At 34.4% G+C, this 25,302-nt stretch overlaps 4 protein-coding genes and 1 non-coding gene across 5 annotated transcripts; 3 read left to right on the top strand and 2 right to left on the bottom strand.

Annotated features, from left to right (window-relative positions):
- The first annotated feature begins 1,914 nt into the window (after positions 1 to 1,914).
- Positions 1,915 to 5,372, top strand: LOC118040991 (patatin-like protein 2). The gene is made up of 8 exons (XM_035048083.2): positions 1,915 to 1,994; positions 2,155 to 2,279; positions 2,560 to 2,822; positions 3,022 to 3,326; positions 3,426 to 3,572; positions 3,904 to 4,176; positions 4,716 to 4,828; positions 4,932 to 5,372. Exons 4-8 carry the CDS (start codon positions 3,168 to 3,170, stop codon positions 4,993 to 4,995), a joined length of 756 nt encoding a protein of 251 aa, XP_034903974.1. The 5' UTR covers positions 1,915 to 1,994; positions 2,155 to 2,279; positions 2,560 to 2,822; positions 3,022 to 3,167; the 3' UTR covers positions 4,996 to 5,372.
- LOC140954192 (patatin-2-Kuras 1-like) lies at positions 1,991 to 2,826 on the top strand. The gene is made up of 3 exons (XM_073406564.1): positions 1,991 to 1,994; positions 2,155 to 2,279; positions 2,560 to 2,826. The coding sequence occupies exons 1-3, from the start codon at positions 1,991 to 1,993 to the stop codon at positions 2,824 to 2,826; spliced, it is 396 nt and encodes a 131-aa protein (XP_073262665.1).
- Positions 5,373 to 14,726: 9,354 nt separating the features above from the next.
- LOC118040980 (patatin-like protein 1) lies at positions 14,727 to 21,762 on the top strand. Its single transcript, XM_073406563.1, has 9 exons — positions 14,727 to 14,793; positions 14,961 to 15,010; positions 18,388 to 18,459; positions 18,579 to 18,901; positions 18,973 to 19,198; positions 19,816 to 20,031; positions 20,129 to 20,404; positions 20,552 to 20,667; positions 20,772 to 21,762. Exons 1-9 carry the CDS (start codon positions 14,781 to 14,783, stop codon positions 20,827 to 20,829), a joined length of 1,350 nt encoding a protein of 449 aa, XP_073262664.1. The 5' UTR covers positions 14,727 to 14,780; the 3' UTR covers positions 20,830 to 21,762.
- Positions 21,763 to 22,628: 866 nt separating this feature from the next.
- LOC118040984 (peptidyl-prolyl cis-trans isomerase CYP19-3) lies at positions 22,629 to 24,121 on the bottom strand. Its single transcript, XM_035048073.2, has 2 exons — positions 24,010 to 24,121; positions 22,629 to 23,305 (listed from the first exon to the last, which is right to left on the bottom strand). Exon 2 carries the CDS (start codon positions 23,281 to 23,283, stop codon positions 22,759 to 22,761), a length of 525 nt encoding a protein of 174 aa, XP_034903964.1. The 5' UTR covers positions 23,284 to 23,305; positions 24,010 to 24,121; the 3' UTR covers positions 22,629 to 22,758.
- LOC118041002 (small nucleolar RNA snoR86) lies at positions 23,444 to 23,563 on the bottom strand. The gene has a single exon (XR_004686234.1). It is a non-coding gene; the product is annotated as a small nucleolar RNA snoR86 (small nucleolar RNA).
- Positions 24,122 to 25,302: the final 1,181 nt, after the last annotated feature.

The raw sequence follows: 25,302 nt of genomic DNA, 5'->3' as shown, positions 1-25,302 counted from the left end.
GGGAGTGGCAGAAAGTTGGCGAGTAGAGAAGAAAATGAAAACAAGGGGAATGCCTAGTTTTTTTGAAACTTTGGCTTCGAATTTCTTCATCGTAATTCCTAATTGACCCCAAAACTTTGATTTTCTAGTGATTTTACCCCTGATGTGAACCAATTAACTTTGTAAAAATTAACTTTGGTCTCTTAAAATTAGGGGTGAGCAAAAAAACCAAAAAACCAATTAAACCAAGAAAACCAGAAAAAAATAACCGAAAAAATAGAGTCGAAAAAAAACCGATTAACCAATTAAGATTTTGAAGAAACCGGCCGGTTCGGTTTGGTTTCGGTTTTATAACCGAAAAAACAGAACCGAACCGAAAATCAAGCCAAACCGGAAAAAAAAGCCAAAACGGAAAAAACCGAGCAAAAAACAAGAAAACCGAGCCAAAACCGAAAAAACCGAGCCAAACTGATTTGAACTGATTTTTGCCCTAAAAAACCAAACCAAACCTACCTGAAACCTGTCAGTTTGGCCCAGTTTCGGTTCGATTTTGTTTTTTTTTTTAATTTGGTTTGGTTATTTTTTTTATAAAAACCGAACTGAACCGAAAATGATCACCCCTACTTAAAATTCAAATCTTTTCAATTAAGTTTAAATTGGGCTCTCAAACTTAATTTTCACCAATTAAACCCCAAATAAAATTAATTTTACAAATTTTTTTATAAAATTAAAATATAATTTGGTATGATGTATAAAAGTTTACTTTTAACTTCATGTTATAATTTAAAAGTTACTTCACATAAATACTTTATGATAAGAATAAATTAAATGAGTTTAAGTTAAAAGCATTATTTATTTTTCTTAAATAATTTGTTTTTTTTATATAAATAGGTGTGTATTTACTTATTTATAGGTAAAATTTCTTTGACTTGAAAACAAAGCAAACCGAGATCAACCATTGAATTAAAAAAATTAATTGTGGACCATTTGATTTAAAATTTATTTGCTTGGTGAGAGGTTTTTAAATTTCAAATCAGTCATCTCCCTTCCACAATCATAATTAGATTACTAAAATAATAAATGTATTTTTTAAAAAATTTTAAATTCTTTGAAAAAGACACTAAAAAATAGTACAAATACGTTAGGAACATGTTTTTTGAGTTTTTTTAATGTTTTTTGTTATTTTTTATTTTTTTTCAAAACATTTTAGAAAACAGAGTAAAAAATTGTATAACAACAACACTCGTTATAAATACTAAGGCCTTCACCTGGATTAAGGTAAGCAACAACACATTCAAGCATATTTATTATATACTATTAGGGTTTGTTAGACTTCGATCGATTACAACTCGTCAAGTAGCATGTGTATAACTATTCCCTCTCAATTCTTATGGACGTAACCTGAGAGACCTAACAGAGGTGGTGGATTACATTGACATGATGTTGGGTTGTTAGAGTTATAGACTTAATTTTATAAAAGCTCCAATATTATTTATTCATCAATCAATGTAAGTTAGGCTATTATTTTTATAGTCATTTTATTAATAAAATTTTCGACTATTACCAAAAACAAATCTAGCTAGCACCCAAGTCTCAATTTCTTTGTGAGGTTTTTGTTGAAAGACATTTTTGACAGAAGCAGAATAAACCTACGATAGGTTTCCGTAGCTTCACCTGCGTTAGTATTGTGTGGAGTACATGTATTCGTTGAGTTTCAGGTAGTTGAAACCTGTCTTTTGTAAAAGGAAAAAGAGAAAGGAAAAGGAAAGAAAATATGTTCACCAATCAACCAAAATGTATTGATCAGTATGGACATGGTACTCATGAAGCACCTTTGTAGGTCCACTTGTCTTTGAACTTTTCTTTTTTTTGTTAAAATATCTCATCTTGTCCCATCAATGGATTACCTTTTTTCTATTTGTTTGGTATAAAAAGCGGTAGCATCGGTCTTTCTCCTCCAGTTCTAGTAACCACTAACCAATCAAAATAATTCCCGTTTAATCTTCATACTATGGGTGAGTACCAAAGCTTTCAATTGATGCTTAAGATTTTCATATGTTCTCCTTTCTATAACATATTTGGTAGCAAAACCTATGTATTAAAACATATTCGACCCTACATATTATTAATATATTGCTGATACTGCTGTTTTATTACAATCTTGGTATATTTTAGGGAGCGAATGTGCAATTCAACCAGATCCTAATGAAGGAGTTATCACAATCCTTAGCATTGACGGTGGAGGAGTGAGAGGCATCATTCCTAGCGAAGTTCTTGGCTATCTCGAATCAATACTCCAGGTTTTGTAGCTCAATGCTTATACACATGCACTCATGTGTTTGTGTGTCTATGTTTTGTGTATGAGGGATATAATAATGCATTTGTAAGTCACATGATTTTTACATGGTATAGGTGAGGTTTTTAACGTCTTTGAATATTATCCGAAGACACTCACTTCGTGCTCAACTGTTGGACTAGATATATTATAATGTTCATGCACACTATATATATATGACTTTAAAAAGTAGCATTCATCATAATCTCTATTGCTAGAAAATGACTTTATTTCTGTTGATATAGGGGTTGGAGAATAATAAGAATGTAAGGATCGCAGACTATTTTGACTTCATTGCTGGGACAAGCACAGGAGGCCTCATCACAGCTATGCTTACTGCTTCAGAAGATGGAAAAGGACCTTTGTTATCTGCAAAAAAAATTATTGGTTTTTATATGGATCACAGTAAGAATATCTTTAAAAAAAAATCTACTGATGAAAACAGCCATGGTGAAGTAGCAAAGACGAAGTCCGACAATGCAAGATTTACTGATGTTATGAAGGACATGTAAGTGAAATACATGAGATGATTTTATTTTTTTTCCCTCTTAAACAATATCCCTATAAAAAGTCTTTTCTCTAGAAACATTCAATAGTCATTTGCATGAATATGTAACTAAGCGCCTGTTTGCCTAGAATGACAATTTGAAACGCGGTTGGTCGTTTAGACAAACACACTAAATGAATTATCTTGTGATAATCTATAGTATGAGCAGCATAAGCAAATCCATCAGCAGCAACAACAGCAGCAGCAGCAACAGCAACAACAACAGCAGCAGCAACATTTTGGATAATTTCTTTGAGGCGCTTTATAAGTTGGCATCAAATTCCTCAAACAATCCGTGAAAAGGTTATGCATTTCCTAGAACCAAAATATGATAGTGACAATCTGAAGGAGACCATCAAAGAATGCTTACGAAAGGAACCTCGAATCAGTGAGACTATTACTAATGTGATAATTCCCACTTTTGACATCAAGCGTTTTCGGCCTATCATCTTCTCTACCTTGAAGGTCATTCTTTTTCTTGAATTTCTAATGATTTCATACCAGTTTTTTTAACATATTTATCGAAAGGTTATCTCATATTCTTTTTTAATGAATAAATTATAGGCAAAAAGGGACGACTCAATGAATCCTCTACTGTCAGAAGTTTGTATTGCGACGTCAGCAGCACCATATTTCTTCCCCCCTCATCTTTTGACAGCCAGCGCCAAGGAATTCCACTTAGTTGATGGTGGTGTTGCAGCCAATAATCCTGTAAGTTGCTATAACCCTATAATAAAACAAGGCATTCGTGTTGAATTAGACATGTGAGTACAGAATCCCATATCGTTTAGGAGTATGAACAAAAAATTGACTTATAGATAAAAGTGAACAGTAATACACTTCTTTAGGGGTTTTGGATGAGTTAATTATAACTTAATCCTTGTAGTTTATTAAAACTAATTAATTAATCCTCTAGTCTGTGTGTGTGTGTGTGTGTATAATTCCTATGTTTTTAAATCCATTCATAACTTAATCTTTTATTTGTTTAAAGAAATGGGAAAAAAAATGGAATGTTAGTACTGAATCCCATATCGTTTACCAGTCTTTGCTAGCCTTATGTGAGGTGATCAAGGAGAGAAAGGTCGATTACAGTAAGATTCTTCTTCTGTCCCTTGGAACTGGGGAACAAAATGGAAAGGATAAGCTAGAGGTTGGAGATCCTAGCAAGTGGGGCATCCTTAAATGGATATGGAAGAATGACAAGTCCAATCCATTGCTTGATATTCTCATGACTTCAGCAGATGAAATGATTGAGATTTACATGTCCAGCATCTTTCAATCACGTGGATTAAAAGATAACTATATTCGTATCCAGGTACCATTCACTTGAATTTAGGATACAGAACAATTCTAAGTTTGTAAATACGATTTAATTGTTTTTTCAATTATTATTTTTTAAATATAAAATTGGTATTTTTAAAACTTATTTCTTATAATCTCGACGTGTGATGATATACAAAATTACTTAGTACATTTTTTTATTAAATATTATTTTTACAGAAACAGTAAATTGAAACTTACTGTTTCTGTAAATTGAAATTTCCTTAAATAAGCATTTTATATCAATTATTTTTCTCCATGGCATGAATTTTGGCAGAGTTTTCCATCTATAGAGGGACGAGAAAGTAAAATACTTTCAAAGATTTTCTTAAAACTTATCTGAACAAAATAAATGTTTCCAAACTGATGAGACATTGATTTTTTTATATATATCATGAATAAAAATCAAATTTATTTTTACCATTAATTTTTTATAAAAAAAAAATTTTTGAATTACGATTTGAAGTCAAAAGTCATAATTCGAAAGTTATACTAATGGAACTCTATATTTTATGGTCAAATGACTGCAATCAGGCTGACCTAAGTTCTGTTGAAGCCGCGTTCGACGACTCACGTGAAGAAAATCTAAAATGTCTCACGAAGATTGGTCAAGATCTGGTGGAAAAGAATGAAGACATACTTACAGAGTACTGAATAACATTTAATAATTTATCTAAATTTATTTCTATAGCACCGATACAAGCTTCTTCATAGTATATTTATTGCTACCTCTGCTTTCATGTTGTGCAGCTTCGCGAAAAAATTGGTAGATATAAAGAAGGTTCGCCCTCGCCCTCGCCCTCGCCCTCTCTAAAGTTTTTCCTACCTTCGGATTTATAAAATAAAACTGAAGTGCTAGTATCAGCATAAGGTCAATGAGCATAGCTCGAAAACAAGAGGGTTTTGCAATCAACTTTAGCCTTCGAGATTAGCACTTCTAGCTAGGCTTGTTTGTGAGTTGTGTGGAGTGATATAAATTCATGTAATCCTCGAGTAACTAGGACACAAGGCTCTCCTTGAGTTTCCTAGAAAGAGTCTTCTTGTGCCGTGCCTTTTTTTTTCTTTTCTTTTTTGAGTGAATTTTCTTGTGTTTGTGTTATTGAACATGTTTGAGTGAGGATTTGAAGTGAGCTGTATTTTTTATGGTATCATAAATATGTACAATAACAACATTATATGTTGATTATAGTAGGATGAACCAAGCATAAATTAATATAGATTGTTTGTTAAGTGTTGTGGTGCAAAGTACTTTTTAAAAGTACTTTGAATTGCAAATATATCATAATGATTTTTTCTAGATTTTTTTATTTTTGACATCAATATCGAACGTGAGCGCGCAATGTCAGGGGGTTTAGGAGTTGTCTTAGTTGTGGCAAGGGAAGGTATTAGCATCTCTAGCGAACCCTACCTGAGATAAGCTTCATTGTATTGTTTGAATGTGATTTAAAGATTTTAATGAGTTCATAACGAGTAGTTTGTCTATAGCTCAGGATAAAGATTTATTATGGCGAGTAAATCTGGCATTTTGAATTTATTATGGGCTTGTGTATCCAAATAAGTTCTTATGGAAAGGGTCTATATAGGTGCCCTGACAGGGTTCACCTATCTTGGAAGGTGGAAGGGTCTTGCCCAACTTGTGTGTTTTGACGAAAAATATTCTCAATTAAAATTAATAATTATTCAGAATAATTCTTGTCATAATCCATTTTTTGGTTATTCTCCAAATTCATTTTTTTCCCAACAAAAAAAAAAGGAATAAAAGAATGGAACACAACACGGTGTTGTTTTGAACGGCACTATGCTGCTTCTTTTTCCCTTGCAAACACAGATGCAAGGGAGAAGAAGCTTTTTTATTCTTTTCTTCCCGCCTTCTCTCTTTCTCTCCACTTGCTCAAACCCTGACAAAAACCACACCCCTCACCAGCCACCAAATGAAAAAACAGAGGGGACAAGCCCTGCAGGCAACTGTCCGGCCACCCTACTACCCTTGTGCCATGACTGGACAAAGACCAAAGAAGAGAGAGGAGCAAGAGGGGGGCAGAAATATAGCGGAAAAAGAGAGGGAAAGGATGAAAAATAGAGAAAGAAGAGAGGAACATAGGAGTTTGGAGAAGAGAAAAAAGATTTTTTAAAACAAAATAGAGGAAGAAACAGGGACCAAAGAGGGGAAGAAGAACTGTTCTTTGCTGTGAATCATCACCTGTCGTCTGCAGTTCACAAACAACTACCATCAACAACAGCAAAAACAAAAGAAGAAACAGAGAAGGAAGAGAGAAAGAAAACCAGGGGAGAAGCATAAGAGAGAAGAAGAAGAACCACCGCAGCGACCACCTTCATTCTGCCACCAGCACCGCCGCCCCTCTCCTCCTTCATCTTCACCTTCTGTCTTGGGCGCCCTCCACTGTTCTGCAAGTGAACAATGAAGAGTGAATTCACTCTCCACTATTTACTGGGCTGGACAGCATCGACCGAGCCCAAAAAACCTTTTCAAAAAAAATATGTGACTTTCTCGCGTATTTTTCTATCAAACTTTTGCTTTGTATTTTTACACCATAAAGGTACAGATCAGGTATTAAAATACCCGGCTTTCTCTAAAATGTTGCAAAAATAAAATTATAAAAACAAAAAAAAATATCTTGCTTTCTTGAATACGACCAAGTCTCTAAAAAAATCATATCTTATTTTCATACCATAAAAATTCAAAAATATATTTTATCATGTATTTTGGCTGTAATAACAAGTTTATTAAAGCAATGAGAACTAGGCTAATATTTAAAAAAAACCCAAAAAAATTTTTGTTTCGTTTTAATATTTAGGATTACAAATTTATACGTAAAATGTATTCATGATATTAAAAAAAATAGTTTTTTTTTATAGATATTAGAATGGTTATATTTTTACCCAATAAGATAAGGACCTCCTTATTGATGAGGACTTTTCTTAAACTTTAGATGGACCAACAATTAAAAATACAATAACACCTTAGCTTTTTATCAGACAATCAAACAATGTAGCTTACCTTAGGTAGGGTGTATTTGTGTTGTTAATACATTTTCTTTACGCAACTAGTCCCCGTACCCGATCTCTGAGACCAGTTAGGGTTCCTTGTAACCAAAATACTAGGTGGAGACTCTCATTCCCTCTTTTCACAAATAAAAGACAAGAATTCCTTGTCTTCCTATATTTGCCAGATACTTTACCTAGAGTGGATGATCGTCGCGACACCACACAATGCGACAATTCTAAGAATTTTTTAGTTAATTCCTAGTATTTAAATATCAGTCTACTTGTAGGTCCAATATTTATACCAAAACATTGATCATTAAATCTCATGAATTAAATTTTTATGAGTTATGAAAATATTGGCCAATTTCTCATAGATTCAATAAACTAATTATTAAATCCAAAATGCATGCAAATATATATATTTTTGAATTTTGTATAAAAAATACTAAAACACTTCATGTATTTTATTTTTTAAGCAAGTTATTATTATTTTTAGAGCCTTGGGCATATGTAACACGCAAAAATATATTTTTACATTACTATATTTTTATTATTATCTTTTTTATTTTATTATCTTTTTGTTTTTTTCATAAAGACATGTTTGGCAAAAAACCTATCTTTTCTTAAAATAAAAACTTCCCAAAATAGGCCTAAGGGGTGTTTGCCAAACACATAATTAAACAAAAAAAAAAACTTTACAAAAAAGAATGGCAAACAAAACAGGGTATAAGGGACTGATTTGGTTTTGACTTGACCGGGTTGACCTGATTGGGTTGACCCAAAAACAAACCAAAATAAAAAATAAAACAAAACTAAAACAAATTAAACATAGAAAAAACATAAAAAACTCAATTTTTTCTTGGAAAAACAGATCAAACACAAAACAAAATGAAGAACACAAATAACATTCAAATTTAATCGCAATAATATGATCATCAAACCAGACTAGATTTCAAGCAATGAAAGGCAAGGTTTTATTCGCAATCAAACATAAATTAAGAATCAATGGTCAGTTTGCTTCAATTATTACTCAAACGTCATGATTTTGAAAAAAAAATAGTTTTGATTCAAAATTGAAACCCTAAGATTAAAAACCATTTAAAAACATGTTGTTGATGACAATGAACACTAGATTATTTGTTAATTATGCATAAAGAAGTTTTATGTGTCAAGAAATGGACCCTAAAATGGTTCAAATCAAGGGATTAAAATAATGGTTTTTCAAGAACACAAAGAACACTACCTTAAACTTAGAAAATCAAACCCAGAAACCTAGCCAACTACCTCTACCTAGAATGATCGTTTAAAACCTATTTTTTTTAGTTACAACAAGACAGATATCAAAACCAAGTATACTTAAGTTAAAAGAAGTAACAAACAACAATAAATTATGATAAATATACATCAAATTCTATTTTTCAAAACTACCAACGTAAATCAGCCTATATATTCAGGTAATTTGAATTCAAAATGTTTCTCTAAACCTTCAACAAGAACCAAACAAAACTCAAAAATCCAGAAACATGCATTAACTAAAATATAAGAACATCATAACCTTGCTGCCATATTTGGCCAATTTCAAATCAAACTCAAATGTAAACTCAACATATTAAGGAAATCATCACCATATCAACACTTTCAAAACATTACTTTTAAACAATAAAGATCAATCTAGCAAGCCTTATGGGCTTTACTTTCAAGGTTTGCAAGAATATACCTACCACACTTAAAATCTTCAAATAGGAATGGATTTCTAATGGTGCCTTACTTTTCCTTACATCCAAACCCAACAAAAAAAAACTGAATCCTTTCCTAAGATTATGAACTTGATTGGATCACTTAAACCTCAACCAAATTTCTTTTCCCTTTTCTTTTCCTTCTCTTCTTCTCCTCCAATTACCTCTCTTTTTATAGGCTAAATTAAAGCTTTCAGATGAGTTTGTTAAGGGTCTAACAAACCACAAACTAGGTTGGTTTTATCACAGGGTCAATGGTTCTGAATTTAGTTTTGTAACAAACTTAGAGGTTAAGGTGAAGTGTTTCACCCTTTAATGAGAATCTTCTAAGAGCTTTTTTTAGTGAGACAAATGTTGTTACTCATTTTTTAGTCCATGCACAAAGAAGAGAAAAAAAGAAAAAATTGTTGGAAGAAAATGAAAAAATATATATTAGTGAGAAGAGGATACCAAAGCGCCCAAAAAATGGTCAAATATTGGTTTAGGAAGTTCAAAAATATAGAGGTTGAAGTTTGGCAATATATTTTTTATTGATGGTCAAAGATTGGTTTAGGAAGAAAATGAAAAAATATATATCAGTGACAAGAGGATACCAGAGCGCCTAGAAAATGGTTAAAGATTGGTTTAGGAAGTTCAAAAATATAGAGATTGAAGTTTGACCATCGAAATTTAAAGTTTGACCATGTTTAAAGATCCAATCGAATTTTGTGGAAAGTTTAATTGAATTTATGGAGGGTTTAACTATAAGAAAATTGATTTTGTAAGTCAATTTAGATTTTAATTAGCATAAATTAAAGTTTAGGGGTCAAATTCAAATTTTTAAGAGTTAATTTGGTCAAATCAGAGGCTTAATTGCATAAATATTAAAGTTTGATGGGGATTTGGGACTTGATAAAAGAAATCTAAAATCAAAGACCAAACTAGAAAAAGACACATAAATATAGGAGCCGAAATTGACTGAATCTGGGGCCAAATGGAAGAAGTTAAAAGTGTGTTGATCAATTGAGGGTAAAAATACACAAATTCAAAACCAAGGACCAAAGTTTAAAAGGTGACCAATTTTAGGGTCGGTATTTGAATTTGACAGGGATTAAATTGAATTGATTCTTAAAATCAAAATTCAATTAAGGACTTGATTAAATAAATCAAAAATCGAGGACTACTTTAGAAATATAAACATTTTGGTGCCTTTTCATTTTAAATGAAACGGAAAAACAACATAGTTTCATTCATTATTCCTTAAAAACAAAACATGGCTGAAAACAGTGTCGTTTTAATGATAGTGTTTGTCATCTTCTTCCTTTAGATGCATTGCAAACATTCTTCCCCTCTTTTGCAGTGTGTGTCTCTCTCTATCCCAAATACCCAAAAAACCAACATAACTCACAACCCTCTCATGGCCTACCATGATGAGAAAAATATAGGGGACAAGCCTTGCGGGTGGCCTTGGGGCTCCCTAACCACCCTACTCATTTAGTGAGACTGCACAGGGGTGGGGTGACTCTCTCCCTCTCTTTCCTTTATAAATAAACCCCTTTAACAAGAGGTGTAAGGGGACGTAAAAGGAAGAAAAAAAAAAGAAACAAGAGAAGAGGAGAGAAACATAAAAAAATATAGAAAAGAAGAAAGAACAAGAGAGACAAGAATGAGAGAAGAAAACAAACAAGAACAAAAAAAAGAACAAAAAAGAACAGAAGAAGAAGAAGAAGAAAGAGAGAGAGAAATCTTGTGCCCCTATATAGAGAAGAAAAATTCGCAGTAGCAACCACCATCTTTCTCCCAACTACCACCTGGAACCATCGCCTCCTTTCCTCATCCCCGCCACTAGCACCACTGTGAAGCCACCATCAGGTCAGACTTTCCTTCTTCTTCTTCTTCTTCTTCTACTCTCCCTCCTTTAATATCCACGTTGCATGTGAACAATGGAGAGTTCTCCATTGTTTACTAGGTCAGACCAGTGCCGACCCAAACCAAAATGTTTGGTCGAGTCAGGCCCAATCCCATAAAAAAAAAATGATCTGTTGGGCCGACATCTTCCTAACCCCTTTTATGGGCTTATGTTGGCCCATATTTTTTGGGTTGATCTTAGCCCAGCCAAGATGGGCTCAGCCCATATAATTAGGTCAGGCCCATCCCCATATATTATTATAATTTAATAATAATATATATAATATATTAATTAAAAAACAAAAAATTATGAAAAAATAAAAAAAAATCTTTTCAAAAGATTTATGATTTTCTCACAAAGTTCTCTATGAATTTTTTTTTAATATTGGTTTATATTTTTATACTGTAAAGATACAAATCTAGTATTCAAATAGCCTGGATTCTTTGAAATGTTGCTAAAAAAAATCTTAAAAAACAATAAAAAAAATTTTGTCTTCTTTTCAAGCATACGACCAAGTCTCTTTGAAATATAAAAAAATTCATATCATGTTTTCATACAAAAAAATTCAAAAGTATGTATTGGCATGCATTTTGGGCTTTAATAACCAATTTATTAAAGCCATAAGAACTGGCTCATATTTCAAAAAAACTAAAAAAAAAATTTTGTTTTGTTTTCTTTTAGTATTAGAGATTACAAACTTATTCGTAAGATGTATTCCTGATATTAAATAAAAGGGTAGTTTTATATTTTGACATTAGAACGATTAGGTTTTTACTTGATAAGATAAAGATCTCTTTACTAAGATGACTTGTCTTAAACCTTAAGATAAACCAACAGTTAAAAAAAACATAGCAATACCTTAGTTTATATCGGACATTTAAAATAATACAATTTACCTTAGGTAAGGCGTATGAGGGGTGCTGATACCTTTTTTATATGCAATCAGTCCTTATACCCGATCTCTGAGATCAATAAGGGTTCCTAGTAACAAAAAAACTAGGTGGTAACTCTCATTCCCTCTTTCCATTTCCCAATAGTTTTCCACATTGAGGATGATCGTCTCAACGCTACATACGTGCGACAAAGAACATGAAAAAGTTTGGTGGTTTTGTGCAAATGGGTATCTCACTTAAAGTTGACTGGGTTGGTCACTTTCATGACTTCGCTGGAGCAACTCTGAAGTCAATGTTAACTGAGACTACCTGAACTTAGTAGAGGGGTGTATGTCTTTCAATTGAATCTATTCTTTCTTAATTTGAAAGTGTCAAACCGATCAGCATAGAGTCTAAAAATGTAGTGATGGTTAATCGGGGATAAGATGTTGTCGAGATTGTTAGAGAAAATGGGATGTAAACATTCAATTTCATGAAAATATGGTTGTATAGGGGGTGTTTCTTAATTAAATTATGGTGATTATGGCCTCAGATGTGATAAAAAAAAAAAAAAAAAAAAAAAAAAAAAAAAAAAACTCTACATTCATTAACCCATAGGTTCCTACTTGATCAACAAAAATTGTCAAAGAAGAAAATACACAAAGTTGAGCACCATTACAATTTAATCCTTGGCTTTTTATTTGTTTAATTGGGTCCCGAATTAACCATTCAAACATTTAATTTTCTTTAATTCAACCCATGATTTCAATTATTTCAAGCTTTGAAGTCTTATGTGTCTTAAAAGTTGGTCCTTGGTTTTTTATTTTTTCAATTGGGTCCTTAATTGCCCATCAACCTTCAAAATTTATGTAATTAAATCCTTGATTTGACCAAATTAACTTTTAAAAATTTCAATTTGACCCCCAAACTTTAATTTCTTCTAATTAGAGCCTAAATAGATTTCAAAAAAAGTAATTTTTCTTGTAGCTAAACCCTCAATAAATTCGATTAAGCCTTGAAAAAGATTCGATTGAGTCCTTAAAAATATAAATTTGAATAAAGATTCAATTGAGTCTTTAAGCATACAAACTTGAATTTTACTCCTCAAATTGAGTTTTCTTTGTCAATAGGATCTTTATTAGTTGAAAATATACTTGTAAAATCTAATTTTTATCTTCCTTAAACAATCTTTGCTAATTTTTTAGGCATTCTGGTAATTTTTTTAGATGGTCTAAAAATGAATAACAACAATCTAAATATTAAAACCAACAAAAAAATACTTAAAATATCATTTTGATGGTTTTTAAAGTAATAATTAAAAGCACTTTAAAAAATAAGTTGCAACGCAAAAACAAATACTCATATAAGAGGTAAGAATAATCAAAATAATGAGTAACGAAGGCAACTCATCCTACAATTGAGGCATAAAACTCAATATATCTTCATCTTAACTTATATTGTATTAAGCATAATCAAATAATTGAAATCAATTTTATATATAAGCCTCAAAAAAGGCTTAAGAACCTAATATAAAGTGTTACATAACAACGAAGATAATCAACATAGTTGTAGTCCGAAAGAGTCCAAACTTCTCTCCAATGCTATCACAATCATAAAATCATTAATTATATATATATAACTTTTTTTCTTTTTTTTATTTATTTTTATATGATTTATTTATTTATTTATTTTTGGTATTCAAATATGGTTGCACTGTTACAGGGCTTAATACTATTAGGTTTGGGTTGTGCTTTCTTCGGATAGGGGTCGCCACAAAGTGTTTTTGGAGTATGATTTTCAAGAAGTGGCCATGATTACTAGTGATCATGTTGAACCTGCTCATCTTTGTTTTCTACTCATCGAGGACATTAAGCTGTTGGTATAGAGATATTGATTGTATGACCTAGTTATTTGTATTGGGGTTACAAATGAAAATATTAATCGAACTCGCTGTCTGTGTGAGGATTAAACTTCTATGCCAAACTGCTAATATGAACAATAGATCATTGGGGATAACTCCAAAACTAGAGGATTTGCAAGCAAAGAAAACTTCACATAAATAGTACACTGACACATCAAGCCAGACTTCTGGATTGAGTTTACTACAACATTCAAGGGAGCTTCCATGGAAGATGGGTTATGCTGGAGCTATCTTCTTGAAATTTTAGCGAAAGAATGGTTACGGAAACAAGCATTCCTGAAGCAAAGCCAAGAACATAACTTCAATTTTCAACAATATTTCCGGCTTCATATAAATGCATAAAAAGTTTACAGCTAAAACTGTACAAAGTAGCCAAAAATATCATATGGGTGGTACTTATAATTAATTTGTAAAATGTCCTTAAATCTTGTTGTGGTCCACTCTCATCCCCATTTCTACACGAGAATTGCATTGAACTACCTAATTTTTCCGCCCGAGTAATATTTCCTTGTGTTCACATTTATAAATCACGCTTACTTTTGCTATATAGGACGGAGAAGAGCTGGTCCATTCTCAAAGATTGGACAAGAAGTCAACAATCTCATGGGGCTGGAATTTATTAATTTGTTATATGTCCATAAATCTTCCAGCGGTCCACTCACATCCTCACTCTTACACGGAGTTTAGCATGTTTTTAGAAGACTGGCCTGCTCAATTTGATAATCAGCGGACATGAGATCGGCTCAGGTCAAGTCACTAAAAAGAATCAAACTACATCGTTTTGATAAATAAAATAAAAAAAACTCAAAGCTTGATCATTAATCTGTGATCCGAGTCTTAGGCTGAATCGATCTTTGGATTTGGTTTTATAAATATTTTGTTTTTCATGACCTACTTATCTTACTAGGGTTACAAATGAAAAGATTGATCGAACTTGATCGTGGGAGGAAAGACAATACCAGATGAGTACAAATCATTGGTATCAACTACTTGCTTTGGTCCCCTCCTCAGATATGAATTCTTCCGCCTTTTGAGTAAATATTTCCTGCTTTTCACATTGACAAATAAGCCTTGGTTTTTCTATATAAGATGGAGAAGAGCTGGTGCTTTCTCTTCAAGTGGTAAAGAGGCAGCTACGTAAATACACTTCCTAACAAGTTCAAGTTTCAGTTCTAGATGGCAACCCGCAGTGAGCACTTGTGTAATTTGCATTCATGCATGCTCAAGCATTTCAAATATTCCTAACTAAAATCTTTTGTTTGAAAAATCCTATAACTTCTTCAATATTGACATTAACAAGTATTAATCTTGTTGCTATTGTTGTACGTGTTCTTATTTTACTTTTAAAAAATGTAGGCAATACAATGTTTGTGAATGGATCGGATGAAGAACTTATCACCATTCTTTTTTTTTTGATCAAATGTAAGTATTGAATAGATCAAAAAGAAGCTGGAGACCAGCAAAACAAATAGTAAAGGATCAAGGACCCTTGACTAAGACAAAAGCAAGATCGGGATGCTTGGAACAGAAATCAACGGGAACAGACTCCCTTGAACTGCCCAAACGCATGCCAAGCTTGAAGAAAAGAAAACCAAAGGAACAGGCTCCCTTGGACAACCCAAAAAATCAAAGGGAACATACTTCCTTGAACAAGCATACAAATGAAAGAGGGAAGCACCAATCAATGGAGTAGTCCGACCCAGCAGCAAAAGAGAACTTTTATCAAAGTAGAGACTAGCCGAAACGAGACATTCCAGTCCAGCAGAAACTGATTGGAAGAAAGCAGCTAGCTCCGAATAACCAACCTCCATTGAAAAATTCAATGGAGCAAAGCCAAGCAAGAAATGCAGCCAGCATTAGATGACGCAAAACTGCATGTAAAGCCATGCATAAACCAGATAACATATGAGGAAGAGAAACACGGAATCAGCCAAATTGAAAAGAAAAGTGGTCATCCTCATGGAAGTGTAAGACTGTGTAGAACCGGGTCTGAAAATTTCTGAAAAGGGAGGCAATGGTAGAGCAGGAGCTATCAAAAATTCGCTTGTTCCTCTCCTCCCAAATTATGTAGACTGTTATTGCAAGAGAGACACGTTTCATTCTGCCGACGGCACCGCTCCCACTTTTACATAGGGACCTAACAGCTCTGTCCAATGTAGACATATTTCTGGTGATATGCAGCCATTGCTTGATCCGATTCCAGAGAAGAGAAGTCCATTGGCAACCAAAGAAGAGGTGATTATGAGACTCATCATCCACATGGTAGAAAGGACAAGTTGAATCAGTTTGGAGGAAATGAAGCCTATCTCTTGTACGAAGCCTACCCAAGATTGCCAACCACAGGATGAAACTGAATCGAGGCAGGGACCAGGGCTCCCAAATAACTCTTCTCCAGTGAACTTGGGAGCTGCGAAATCTTAAATAGTCATAGGCATTGGCTGAAAATGCACCTTTTGATGAATTCCAAAGTGCCATCAAAGATAGAGACTGAGGGAGGCCACCACAAAGATCAAATAAGCTGTTGCGAAAAAGGATGGTTGATTTCCAAAGAGGGGATGAGGTGGAATGAGCTGTGATGTCCCAAATGGAGGAAGATTGCAGATAATATTGATGAACCCATTTGATCCAAATAGAGTCAGACTTGAGGTGGATATTCCAGATGAGCTTGGCAAGGAAACTATTGTTGCGAGCTTTGAAATCAAAGAAACCCAACCCTCCTTCAGACTTGGGGAGACAAACAGTATGCCATTTAACAAGAGCAGATTTGCTCTGCAATGTATTCCCAGTCCATAAGAAATTACGGCAGATACTGGTGACGCGCTTGATCACCAGTTCAGGAAAAGAAAAAATATTCAGCCAAAACTGAACCATGCCGTAGAGGACAGACTTGAGCAACTCGGCTCGCCCAGCATAGCTAAGGTTTCTCCCCAACCAACCATTGATAGCCGACTCTAGCTTGTGGAGAAGGGGGGAAAATTGGCTGGCGAGGAGACGATGAGGGCTTAAAGGAACGCCAAGGTAACGAAAGGGAAAAGACCCTTCAGCAAAACCAGTGTTCTCGAGGATAGAATGTTTGATGCTGCCCGAAACTCCTCCAAATAAATGGAAGATTTGCTGACATTGATTTTCAGCCCTGAAATCTCACCAAAAGAGACCAATTGCTGGAACAAGCAAGACACCGAAGGCATATCCCCTCTTGAGAGAAGTATTCCATGCAAACCAGAAAAAGGTAGGGGGATAGAGGATCTCCTTGCCGAACTCCATTTTTCCCCGGAAAAAAACCATAGATGCTACCATTAACAGCAACGGAATAAGAGGCAGTCTCAACACATTGCATTATAAGATGGACAAACCGGCTTGGAAACCCAAGCAGAAGAAGAAGCTGACGAAGAAAGGGCCACTGAACCGAGTCAAAAGCTTTCTTGAAATCGATCTTCATCATGCAGCGGGGAGAAGTCCGCTTTCGTCCATAATTACGCAGGAGCTCTTGCAGAAGGTGAATATTATCCGTCATCAAACGCCCTCCAAGGAAAGCATTCTGCATTGGACTAATAATTGGCGCAAGTGCTTGAGATAATCTTGCTGCAAGGAGCTTGGCAATGACTTTGTAAATAACATTGCAGCAGGAGATTGGACAAAAATCTGATGCAGATGAGGTATTGGCAGATTTTGGAATCAACGCAATGATAGAATGATTGATTTTGGAATCAACTGTCTGAGGACTTGCCGGAGAAAGAACAGTAGGTGGTAGAGCCACTGAAGCTGAAGCAACTGGAAAGAGAGGAGTCGCATTCACTGGTGAAATAAAGAATTTAAATCCCCCAGCATACTCCTCCTCAACTGAGTTAGTTTCCAAAGCCTCATCATCCGGATATGCATCTTCATCTTCCAACCAGTCGGCCACAAAAACATGTTTGATGCTTGGAGAGTCATCATGATGTTGAGGCTCAGAACCATGAGAAGAAGAAGAAGAGATATGTTGAGTAGAACATGGAGACTGAGGAGAAGAGACCATAGGCGGGCTGAGATTTGAATTTGAAATTGGGTGGACTGTTCCATGAACAGTTTCAGAAGAAGACCGAGCTTCCAAAGCTAGAATAGCTGAATTATTCACAAGATGGGAAGCAGCCAAAGACTTTTGACGCTTGATCTGGTATTTGGAGGGACCCGATCTGTTCTTTTTGTTCCCCATTAATGGCGAGAAGACAAGAATCAGTAGAGCCAAAGAGCAAAACAGTGACTGGAAATTAGAAACAAGAGAACGGCTGCAGGCAGGAGGAGAGCATCTCTCTCTAACTTCTCTCTCTAATTTCGAATTGCCTGAGAGCTCTTTTTTTTTTTTTTTTTTTTTGACCCTGGGTGTCCGGGCCAGCTTACGCGCACCACAACTAATCCCAGGGCCTACTGAACATCCTGCAAGCCCAGTAGGCAGGTAAGGCACCGCGGGGGTGACAGGCTGGTACTCTTGAGGTTTGAACCCAGGACCTTCGCAAAGATAAGCTTTGCTGTTGACCAATGGGCTAGAACCTCAAGTGTAACTGAGAGCTCTTTCTTTTTTTTTAGATTAACGTGGGTGTCCGGGCTAGCTTGCGCGCAACACGACTAATCCCACGGGCCCTGAAGTGAACGACCATGTAAACCTCCAGTGGCCATCATATGAGCAACCTAGGGCTTGAACCTGAGAGCTCTTTCTTGATTCTATGGGTGGTGGTGCATGGCCGTTCTTAGTTGGTGGAGCGATTTGTCTGGTTAATTCCTTTAACGAACACTTATCACCATTCTTAGTATTGATGGTGGGGGAGTGAGAGGCATCATTCCTGGCACAGTCCTTGCCTTTCTCGAATCAAAGCTCCAGGTTGGTTGGTTGCTAGCCTTATTCTCGTCGTAGATCAACAAAGCACTGCAATCATCAAAATCATAATTGTTAAACATGGAAGACTAATTCAACGTCAATTTATTTATCTAATTTCGTAGGAGTTGGATCCTGAGAACAAGGATGTGAGGATTGCAGATTACTTTGACTACATTGCTGGGACTAGCACAGGAGGGCTTATGGCAGCTATGATTACTGCACCAAATGATCAGAAACGACCTTTGTTTGCTGCAAAAGATATCAACGACTTCTATCATAAAAATGCTGCTGTTATATTTCCTCAGAAAACCGAGCCTGACGTTGGAACTCTTCTGGGAGAATTGGTTACCACGCTAAAAGAAAGTAACCAAATCCCAAATGCTGCAAAACACAATGCCAAGTTTAACCTTGAGGAGTCGGAGCAAATTCTTCAGTTCGTCGAAACGTTAGTACTTGTTTGTTAATTTGATTTCCAGATGGAAAAACTGACACTTACTTGTTAGCTCATGTTAACAGGTACAATGGCAAGAACTCAGGTGACAAATTGATGAGGCCTAGCTTTCCAGATATCATCCGGTCTCTTATCTTAACGTTGTGGTATCCCCGGTATGATGGCGGTCCTCTGCGTGACATAATCCAGAAATTATTGAAAGAGACAATGCTCTCTGAGAGTCTGACTAATGTGATAATTCCTTCTTTTGATATCAAGCTTCTACAGCCAACAGTTTTCTGCACATCAAAGGTTATTCTTCTTGATTCTGTGGTAAAATATAGGAAAATTATTCGTCAAGAGCAAGCTGTGGCGATGCTACTGAATAACAGAGGAATTCTGTGTAGATTGTTCACACGTAATTTAAAAAAAAAAAAAAAAAAAAACGTTTAATATCCTCGTTTTGTAGAAAATACACCGCTAATTGGTAATTTCATGATACCATTTTGTAGTGTATATGAGGTCATTGGGTTAATTTGATTGTCATTTTGTGTCCAAAATGATTTTATTTTAATTTTTATCTTTAAAAAAATATTTTTTAAAAATTCACTATGCTAAGCACGTCAACTTAATTATAAATTAATCAATTAGAACATTTTAATTTAACTAACTCAATATTAAAATTAATTTAAATTAAAGTTCAAGCCATGATGGATTTGTCATGTCAACTAGATGTGCATGTCAATTCTCCACTATTCCTAAACAGGCAACATCGCCTTGTCCGCTAATCATTTGTCCATATATATATACTTTGAAAAATGTAACAGTAATCAATAATGGCTTGATGTGTTTTAAATTTTTTTGTCAAAATCAAAAGGCAACTGGGTATATAATGACATGCCATCATCCTTTCTGATGAAAAAATGCAGGCAAAGCATGAGAAGTCAATGGATGTTCAGCTATCAGAAGTATGTCTTGGGTCGTCTGCAGCACCAACTTTCCTTCCTCCTCGCTATTTTTCAACTACCACCGAGCTCAAACAGGTTTGTCATGGCGCGAGTATATTTGATCGTCACCCTCCTCGTACTCTTAAAACCTCCAGGGAATACAACCTGGTTGATGGGGGCGTTGCAGTTAACAATCCTGTAAGTCACAGTTTATGTAACCTTGTTCAATGTATATTATCTATCTTCAATGAATTTGAAGGAGATGGTCAATTGCTTTTGACAATGTTTTTATCAGACCTTTCTGGCTATATGTGAGGCGATGAAAGAAAAGAAAATCAATGCTCGTAAACTTCTTGTTCTTTCCCTTGGAACTGGATCATCAAAAGGAACTAACAAGCTCGAGGTTGGAAGCCCTGACACCGCATGGGGACTCGTCAAGTGGTTTTTTGGACCTGAACAATCTCGCCCATTGACTGATGTCTTGATGGCAGGATCGAATGAGATGGTTGAAATATATACATCCAGTTTCTTTCAGTTCTCTGGTTTAGAAGACAACTATATCCGCATTCAGGTACTTACAACCCACCTTCCTTTTCGTATGAAGCTCCACAGGTAGTGGGCTACAATTGTTCATGTGTTTTCGATGCTGCCAAATTCATGATCAAAGATGTTGCAATGCTTGAATGAATGATTGACATTTTCCTTGAATGTTAACCAGGTTGAAAACTTGACATATGCCGAAGCCTCGATGGACAACTCGAGCAAAGAAAACCTTGACAATCTCGAGAAGATTGGTAAAGAGCTAGTGGAAGCTAATAAGGAAAAGCTCATTAAGTAAGGGCAAGATACTTGCTTCTTGGCTTTGCTGTTCCTCTGGTGATCATTAGTTCTTAATTAATTAGTGTAATTTATAGCTATTTATGCACTTTGTTCTGCAGGCTTGCAGAAAGATTGTCCGCCATAAGACATGCTAGCCGATCAAGTCTTTCTGGATGATATTTTGTCAAGTACATAGGATGTTGCTGACACCAGACACCCGTTATTAGTTCCATTAGTTTTCAATTTCGAAAATAAGAAAAAAGAGGAAATAAAAAAAAAAGGCCCTGTAATTCTAGGCTAATATCAGAATAAAGTCAGAGAGCATATATATGGCTTTTCTATAACCAGCTGTCTAGAAGGATTTGCAACCAACTTCAACTTCAGAGATTGACTCTTCAGGCCAGGTTGCTTCTTCATCAGCTGTAGTACGTAATAGTATATATAGAAGAATAAGAAAATAAGCTATATATGTTATAAAGAAATAATTTGTAGTAAAATAAATATGTCCACCAAGAGATGGCATTTGGCTCGAGCTGTATGAGCTAGGGTTGGGATCTGGGCAGTGATCCTAAGGTTATTTGAGTTGTGTACTCTCTATTGTAATACATAAATAAAGCAGCAACATCTGAAAATAGGTCTGAGTTTTTATGTCGTTGAAGAATGCGATTGGAAATACTAGCGATGCATGCAAAGAAGCTCGCTCTGTCTGTGTGTGAGGATACAACTTCTATGCTAAACTGCTAATATGAACAATAGATGATTGGGGATAACTCCATAACTAGAGGATTTGCAAGCAAAGAAAACTTCACAGAGTACGCTGACACATCAAGCCAGACTTCTGAGTGATAGAGTGGTGTACTATGGAGTATAATAACCCATATCAAAGAATACCATAAGGAACGAAAGCTGCTCTTGAATTGTGATAGAGGGGTAGGATTTGAGCAGTTATGTGTCAAGTTTGACCAGTGGATTCTCTATTGTACCAAGAAAAGAGAAAAGGAAGAAACAGAGCAGTAGCATTCATAAAAGTTCGACATGTAGATTCTCTGCTTCACCAAGAAACCAAGAAAAAGGTAGGAAGAAATAAAATTAAAGCCTCCGAGCTTCCATTTTGTGCAACAATTAGCAGATTGTCGCCATTAGTAATCTACAAGAAGAAGCTTGTAATGAATCTTTGGATTGTTCAAGTAAATGATGAACCTATGGATAGCTCTAAACTTACCTAAATATAGTTAGACTTGTTTGATCTTATTATAGGGTGTTTTGGGGCTTACAACTGCTCTTAGCTAAACTTAAAGAGAAAATGAACCTAAAACCTCTTCAAAACAGTCATCCAGTTCAACGCAGCTTGAGTAGAATCTTTTCTATGCAAATTGCCCATAAACAACTTTGCAAACACTAAAACAGGTCATAGAACATTAATCGGCAACAAAACAAACATTGCCTGCAAGTTCCAAACCATGGTATCCAGACACTGATGGAATTTATGGTTTGAATTGAATAATGAGGTGGCTTGAATTGATTGGTTGATTTAATTAAGTAAATAGAGTTACAATACATTGCCTCTCATCCAAGAAATAGAATAAGATTTGAACTTCGGCCTGGCACTTTTTTCTTAGCAGGATATGAACTTGTGTAACCTAGCTTTGATCATTTATATATGCACACCTAGGCTAAAGAAATTATAGAGGCAGAAAGACAACAGTATCTTCTTGAGGCAGCCATCTTTCTGATTTTGCCATAATCAACAAAATTGGTGAGGTTTTTTCTTGCAAGTTACTTCCAAGTATATCCAGGGTTTTGGATAACAAGATATTTGAATGTGGTTGATTGAATGCATTTGCAATCCCTAATATTTGATTGCGAAGTTTTATTCAAATAAGTTAAATTTTTGTATCCCTTCTGTTTGTGTCAAAATTGTTTAAGCAAGAATTTAATATTTCCCAGCAACGGAACTCTTATATACACAACAGGGATTAAGGTTGCAAATGACAAGATGAGCATTGCTTTACAAGTTCAAATGAAAAACTACATGGTTGCAAAAGATAAAGCTTGCAACACTTAATTATCTGAAATACATCTAAGACATTATCTTGATCATGCACTTCAGTTCTCTATTATTTGACCACAATCTTCAACAATAACAGTTTCTTTTGTCGTCCCACTATTGGACCCTACCTTCTCCATTTCCTGAACAACGCCATAGCCATCTACAACTTTCCCAAAAACAACATGTTTCCCATCAAGCCATGAGGTCTTCTCAGTGCAAATGAAGAATTGGGAACCATTAGTGTTCGGTCCAGAATTTGCCATTGATAAAACACCAGGCCCTGTATGCTTCAGCTTAAAGTTCTCATCTGCAAACTTTGCTCCATAGATTGATTCTCCTCCAGTTCCATTACCCCTAGTAAAATCCCCACCTTGACACATGAAGTTTGGGATTATGCGATGGAAAGTCGAACCCTTGTAGTGTAATGGTTTCCCGGCATTTCCAATCCCTTTCTCCCCGGTGCATAGAGCACGGAAATTTTCAGCAGTTTTCGGAGTAGCATCAGCAAATAGTTCCATCACAATCCTCCCTGCTTTCATCTTGCCAATTAGAATGTCAAAGAAAACCTTCGGATTCGACATCTTCAATCACACAATTCAAACCCTATTAAACATCAAAAGAACAAAGGAATTTCAGTGCCTAAACTAGCAACAATACCTAAATGCCTATTTTCATACACTAGATTCCCACACCAACTATAACATCAAAACAGAATAAAAAAGAACAAAGAAAAGAATAACCAATATAGCAACTTGTTCGAGGCCATAATCAAAATGAAATCAAGATTTGATAGGCACGGAGAATTGCTATTAGTATCGCCAACCTTCAATGCAAGTTGTGCCATTTTCGACACCCTTGCTCTGCAAATTGGCTTTACAGAACCCAAAAAAAAAAAATTCCAAAGAGATAAAGCCAACAAACATAAAGACAGGCAAAAACCCAGATCCAGAAACATTCATTTCTTATAAAAAAGATGACCCAAATCCATACAAAAACATAACTTTCAAAAAATAATAGCAAATGAATAAAAAAAATGTGCATCGCCCCACAAAAAATCCTCAAGCAAACAAGTATATTGTCAAAAGGGTTTTTTTTAATGGGTGATTTATTATATTGCACAAGCTTTGAGCTCACAGATTTTTTGAAATAAACCACCTGCAAGCCTTCGATATGTGCTCTTCAACACTCAAAACACGCAGAGATTTACATCAATTAGTTCAAAATTAATACAAAAGAGAATGAAAATGCAGTGCAAACTGTGAGACAAGAAAGAGAGAGGTTGAAAGTAGTGTAGAGAAAGCGCGCACCTTGACACGTGAGATTGGAGTTGCAGGGGCTTGGTGAAGAGATGGAGGAGAAGGATTTTAGCTGTGGTTTATATAGGCGGAGGTGTTGTGGGTTTAGGGTTTTACAAGGAACTTTTTTATTTGTTCAATTTTACCCCTTTATAGTTTGACTATTTTCATTACTGCCCTTCACAAGAATGGGCTTAAAGATGGAAGGAAGCCTTGATGCATGTTGGACGAAATAGCCTAGAAGTTTAATTTAAAAGCCCATTTTTTTTACATGGGACAAAAAAAATCAATCTACTATTTTGAAATTCAAACTCTTAAATAAAATAATGAAAACTAAAATTTATCTTTGAAAACTTTATTCCAATAATTGTATAGTCGGATTTGAGAGATATAGATTTGAAATTCTAGATCTAAAAAGTTTAAAAATGAATTTATGTATTGATAAGTTGTTTAAAAGTGATTTTAAATGTTAAATTTATGTTTATATTTGTGTTTGGGAGTGTAATTGCGGTTACTTTTCAAAATACGAAAAGTATATCAATAATATTTTTTTATTTTTTAAAAATCATTTTTGAAATTAGTACATTAAAATGATTTAAAGACATCAAAAACATATTAATTTTAAAAAAAATTTATTTTTTTTCAAAAACGTTTTTAAAAGATAGTGCCAATAAAATAATCTTAAGTTTTCTTCTTCTTCTTCTTCTTCTTCTTCTTTTAAGAAAATAAAGCCAAAAACTAATATTTCAGCCGAGGGTTCTAGGCTTGATTCCAATCCTAGTAGTGATTGGGCTTGATTATAAACAATATATTTTATTTTAATTTAATTTATTATTTTTTTAATATTTTTTTATCACACACATATAAATATTTCAATTTTTAAAAATACTTTATAAAAATATAATTGTATTAAAAGTTTAATTTTCATCAAATGTATATAGAAACATCAATTGCTCAAATAAACAATAAATTATTTATATAATTTAATAATAAGAAACAATTAAAAATAAAAGAAGGAATTAGAGTAAATTATGTTTTAGAATTGAATAAAATTTATTAAATAAAGAGATCTATATTAAAAAGTATAAGAATTAAATTAAGTCTTATTCTATTTAAGTACGAATTTTCTATTTACGTATGGTTTTTATATTACCCATTAGAGTTCCCTCAACCAAACATTAAATTAAATTTAAGAATTAGGATTATTTTTTAAAAAAAATCGAGATTCAATAATGGAAGAATAATGCAATGTGAAATGGCCACTTAGTAACTCTTACAATGATTGAAGAATACTGCAATGTGAAA

This window comes from Populus alba, chromosome 19, assembly GCF_005239225.2.
Source record: "Populus alba chromosome 19, ASM523922v2, whole genome shotgun sequence".
In the NCBI taxonomy this organism is placed as follows: domain Eukaryota; kingdom Viridiplantae; phylum Streptophyta; class Magnoliopsida; order Malpighiales; family Salicaceae; genus Populus; species Populus alba.
This window is presented reverse-complemented; position numbering and strand designations above follow the sequence as displayed.

Excerpts from the sequence above, each read along its gene's own strand:
- LOC140954192 (XM_073406564.1), top strand. Across the intron at positions 2,280-2,559 it reads ATCTCGAATCAATACTCCAG|GGGTTGGAGAATAATAAGAA; the intron begins GTTTTGTAGCTC and ends CTGTTGATATAG.
- LOC118040991 (XM_035048083.2), top strand. The coding sequence starts at position 3,168 with ATGCATTTCCTAGAACCAAAATATGATAGTGACAATCTGAAGGAGACC. Across the intron at positions 4,177-4,715 it reads ATAACTATATTCGTATCCAG|GCTGACCTAAGTTCTGTTGA; the intron begins GTACCATTCACT and ends GACTGCAATCAG. Across the intron at positions 4,829-4,931 it reads AATGAAGACATACTTACAGA|CTTCGCGAAAAAATTGGTAG; the intron begins GTACTGAATAAC and ends CATGTTGTGCAG.
- LOC118040980 (XM_073406563.1), top strand. Across the intron at positions 18,460-18,578 it reads TTCTCGAATCAAAGCTCCAG|GAGTTGGATCCTGAGAACAA; the intron begins GTTGGTTGGTTG and ends CTAATTTCGTAG. Across the intron at positions 20,032-20,128 it reads GCGTTGCAGTTAACAATCCT|ACCTTTCTGGCTATATGTGA; the intron begins GTAAGTCACAGT and ends TGTTTTTATCAG.
- LOC118040984 (XM_035048073.2), bottom strand. The coding sequence starts at position 23,283 with ATGTCGAATCCGAAGGTTTTCTTTGACATTCTAATTGGCAAGATGAAA.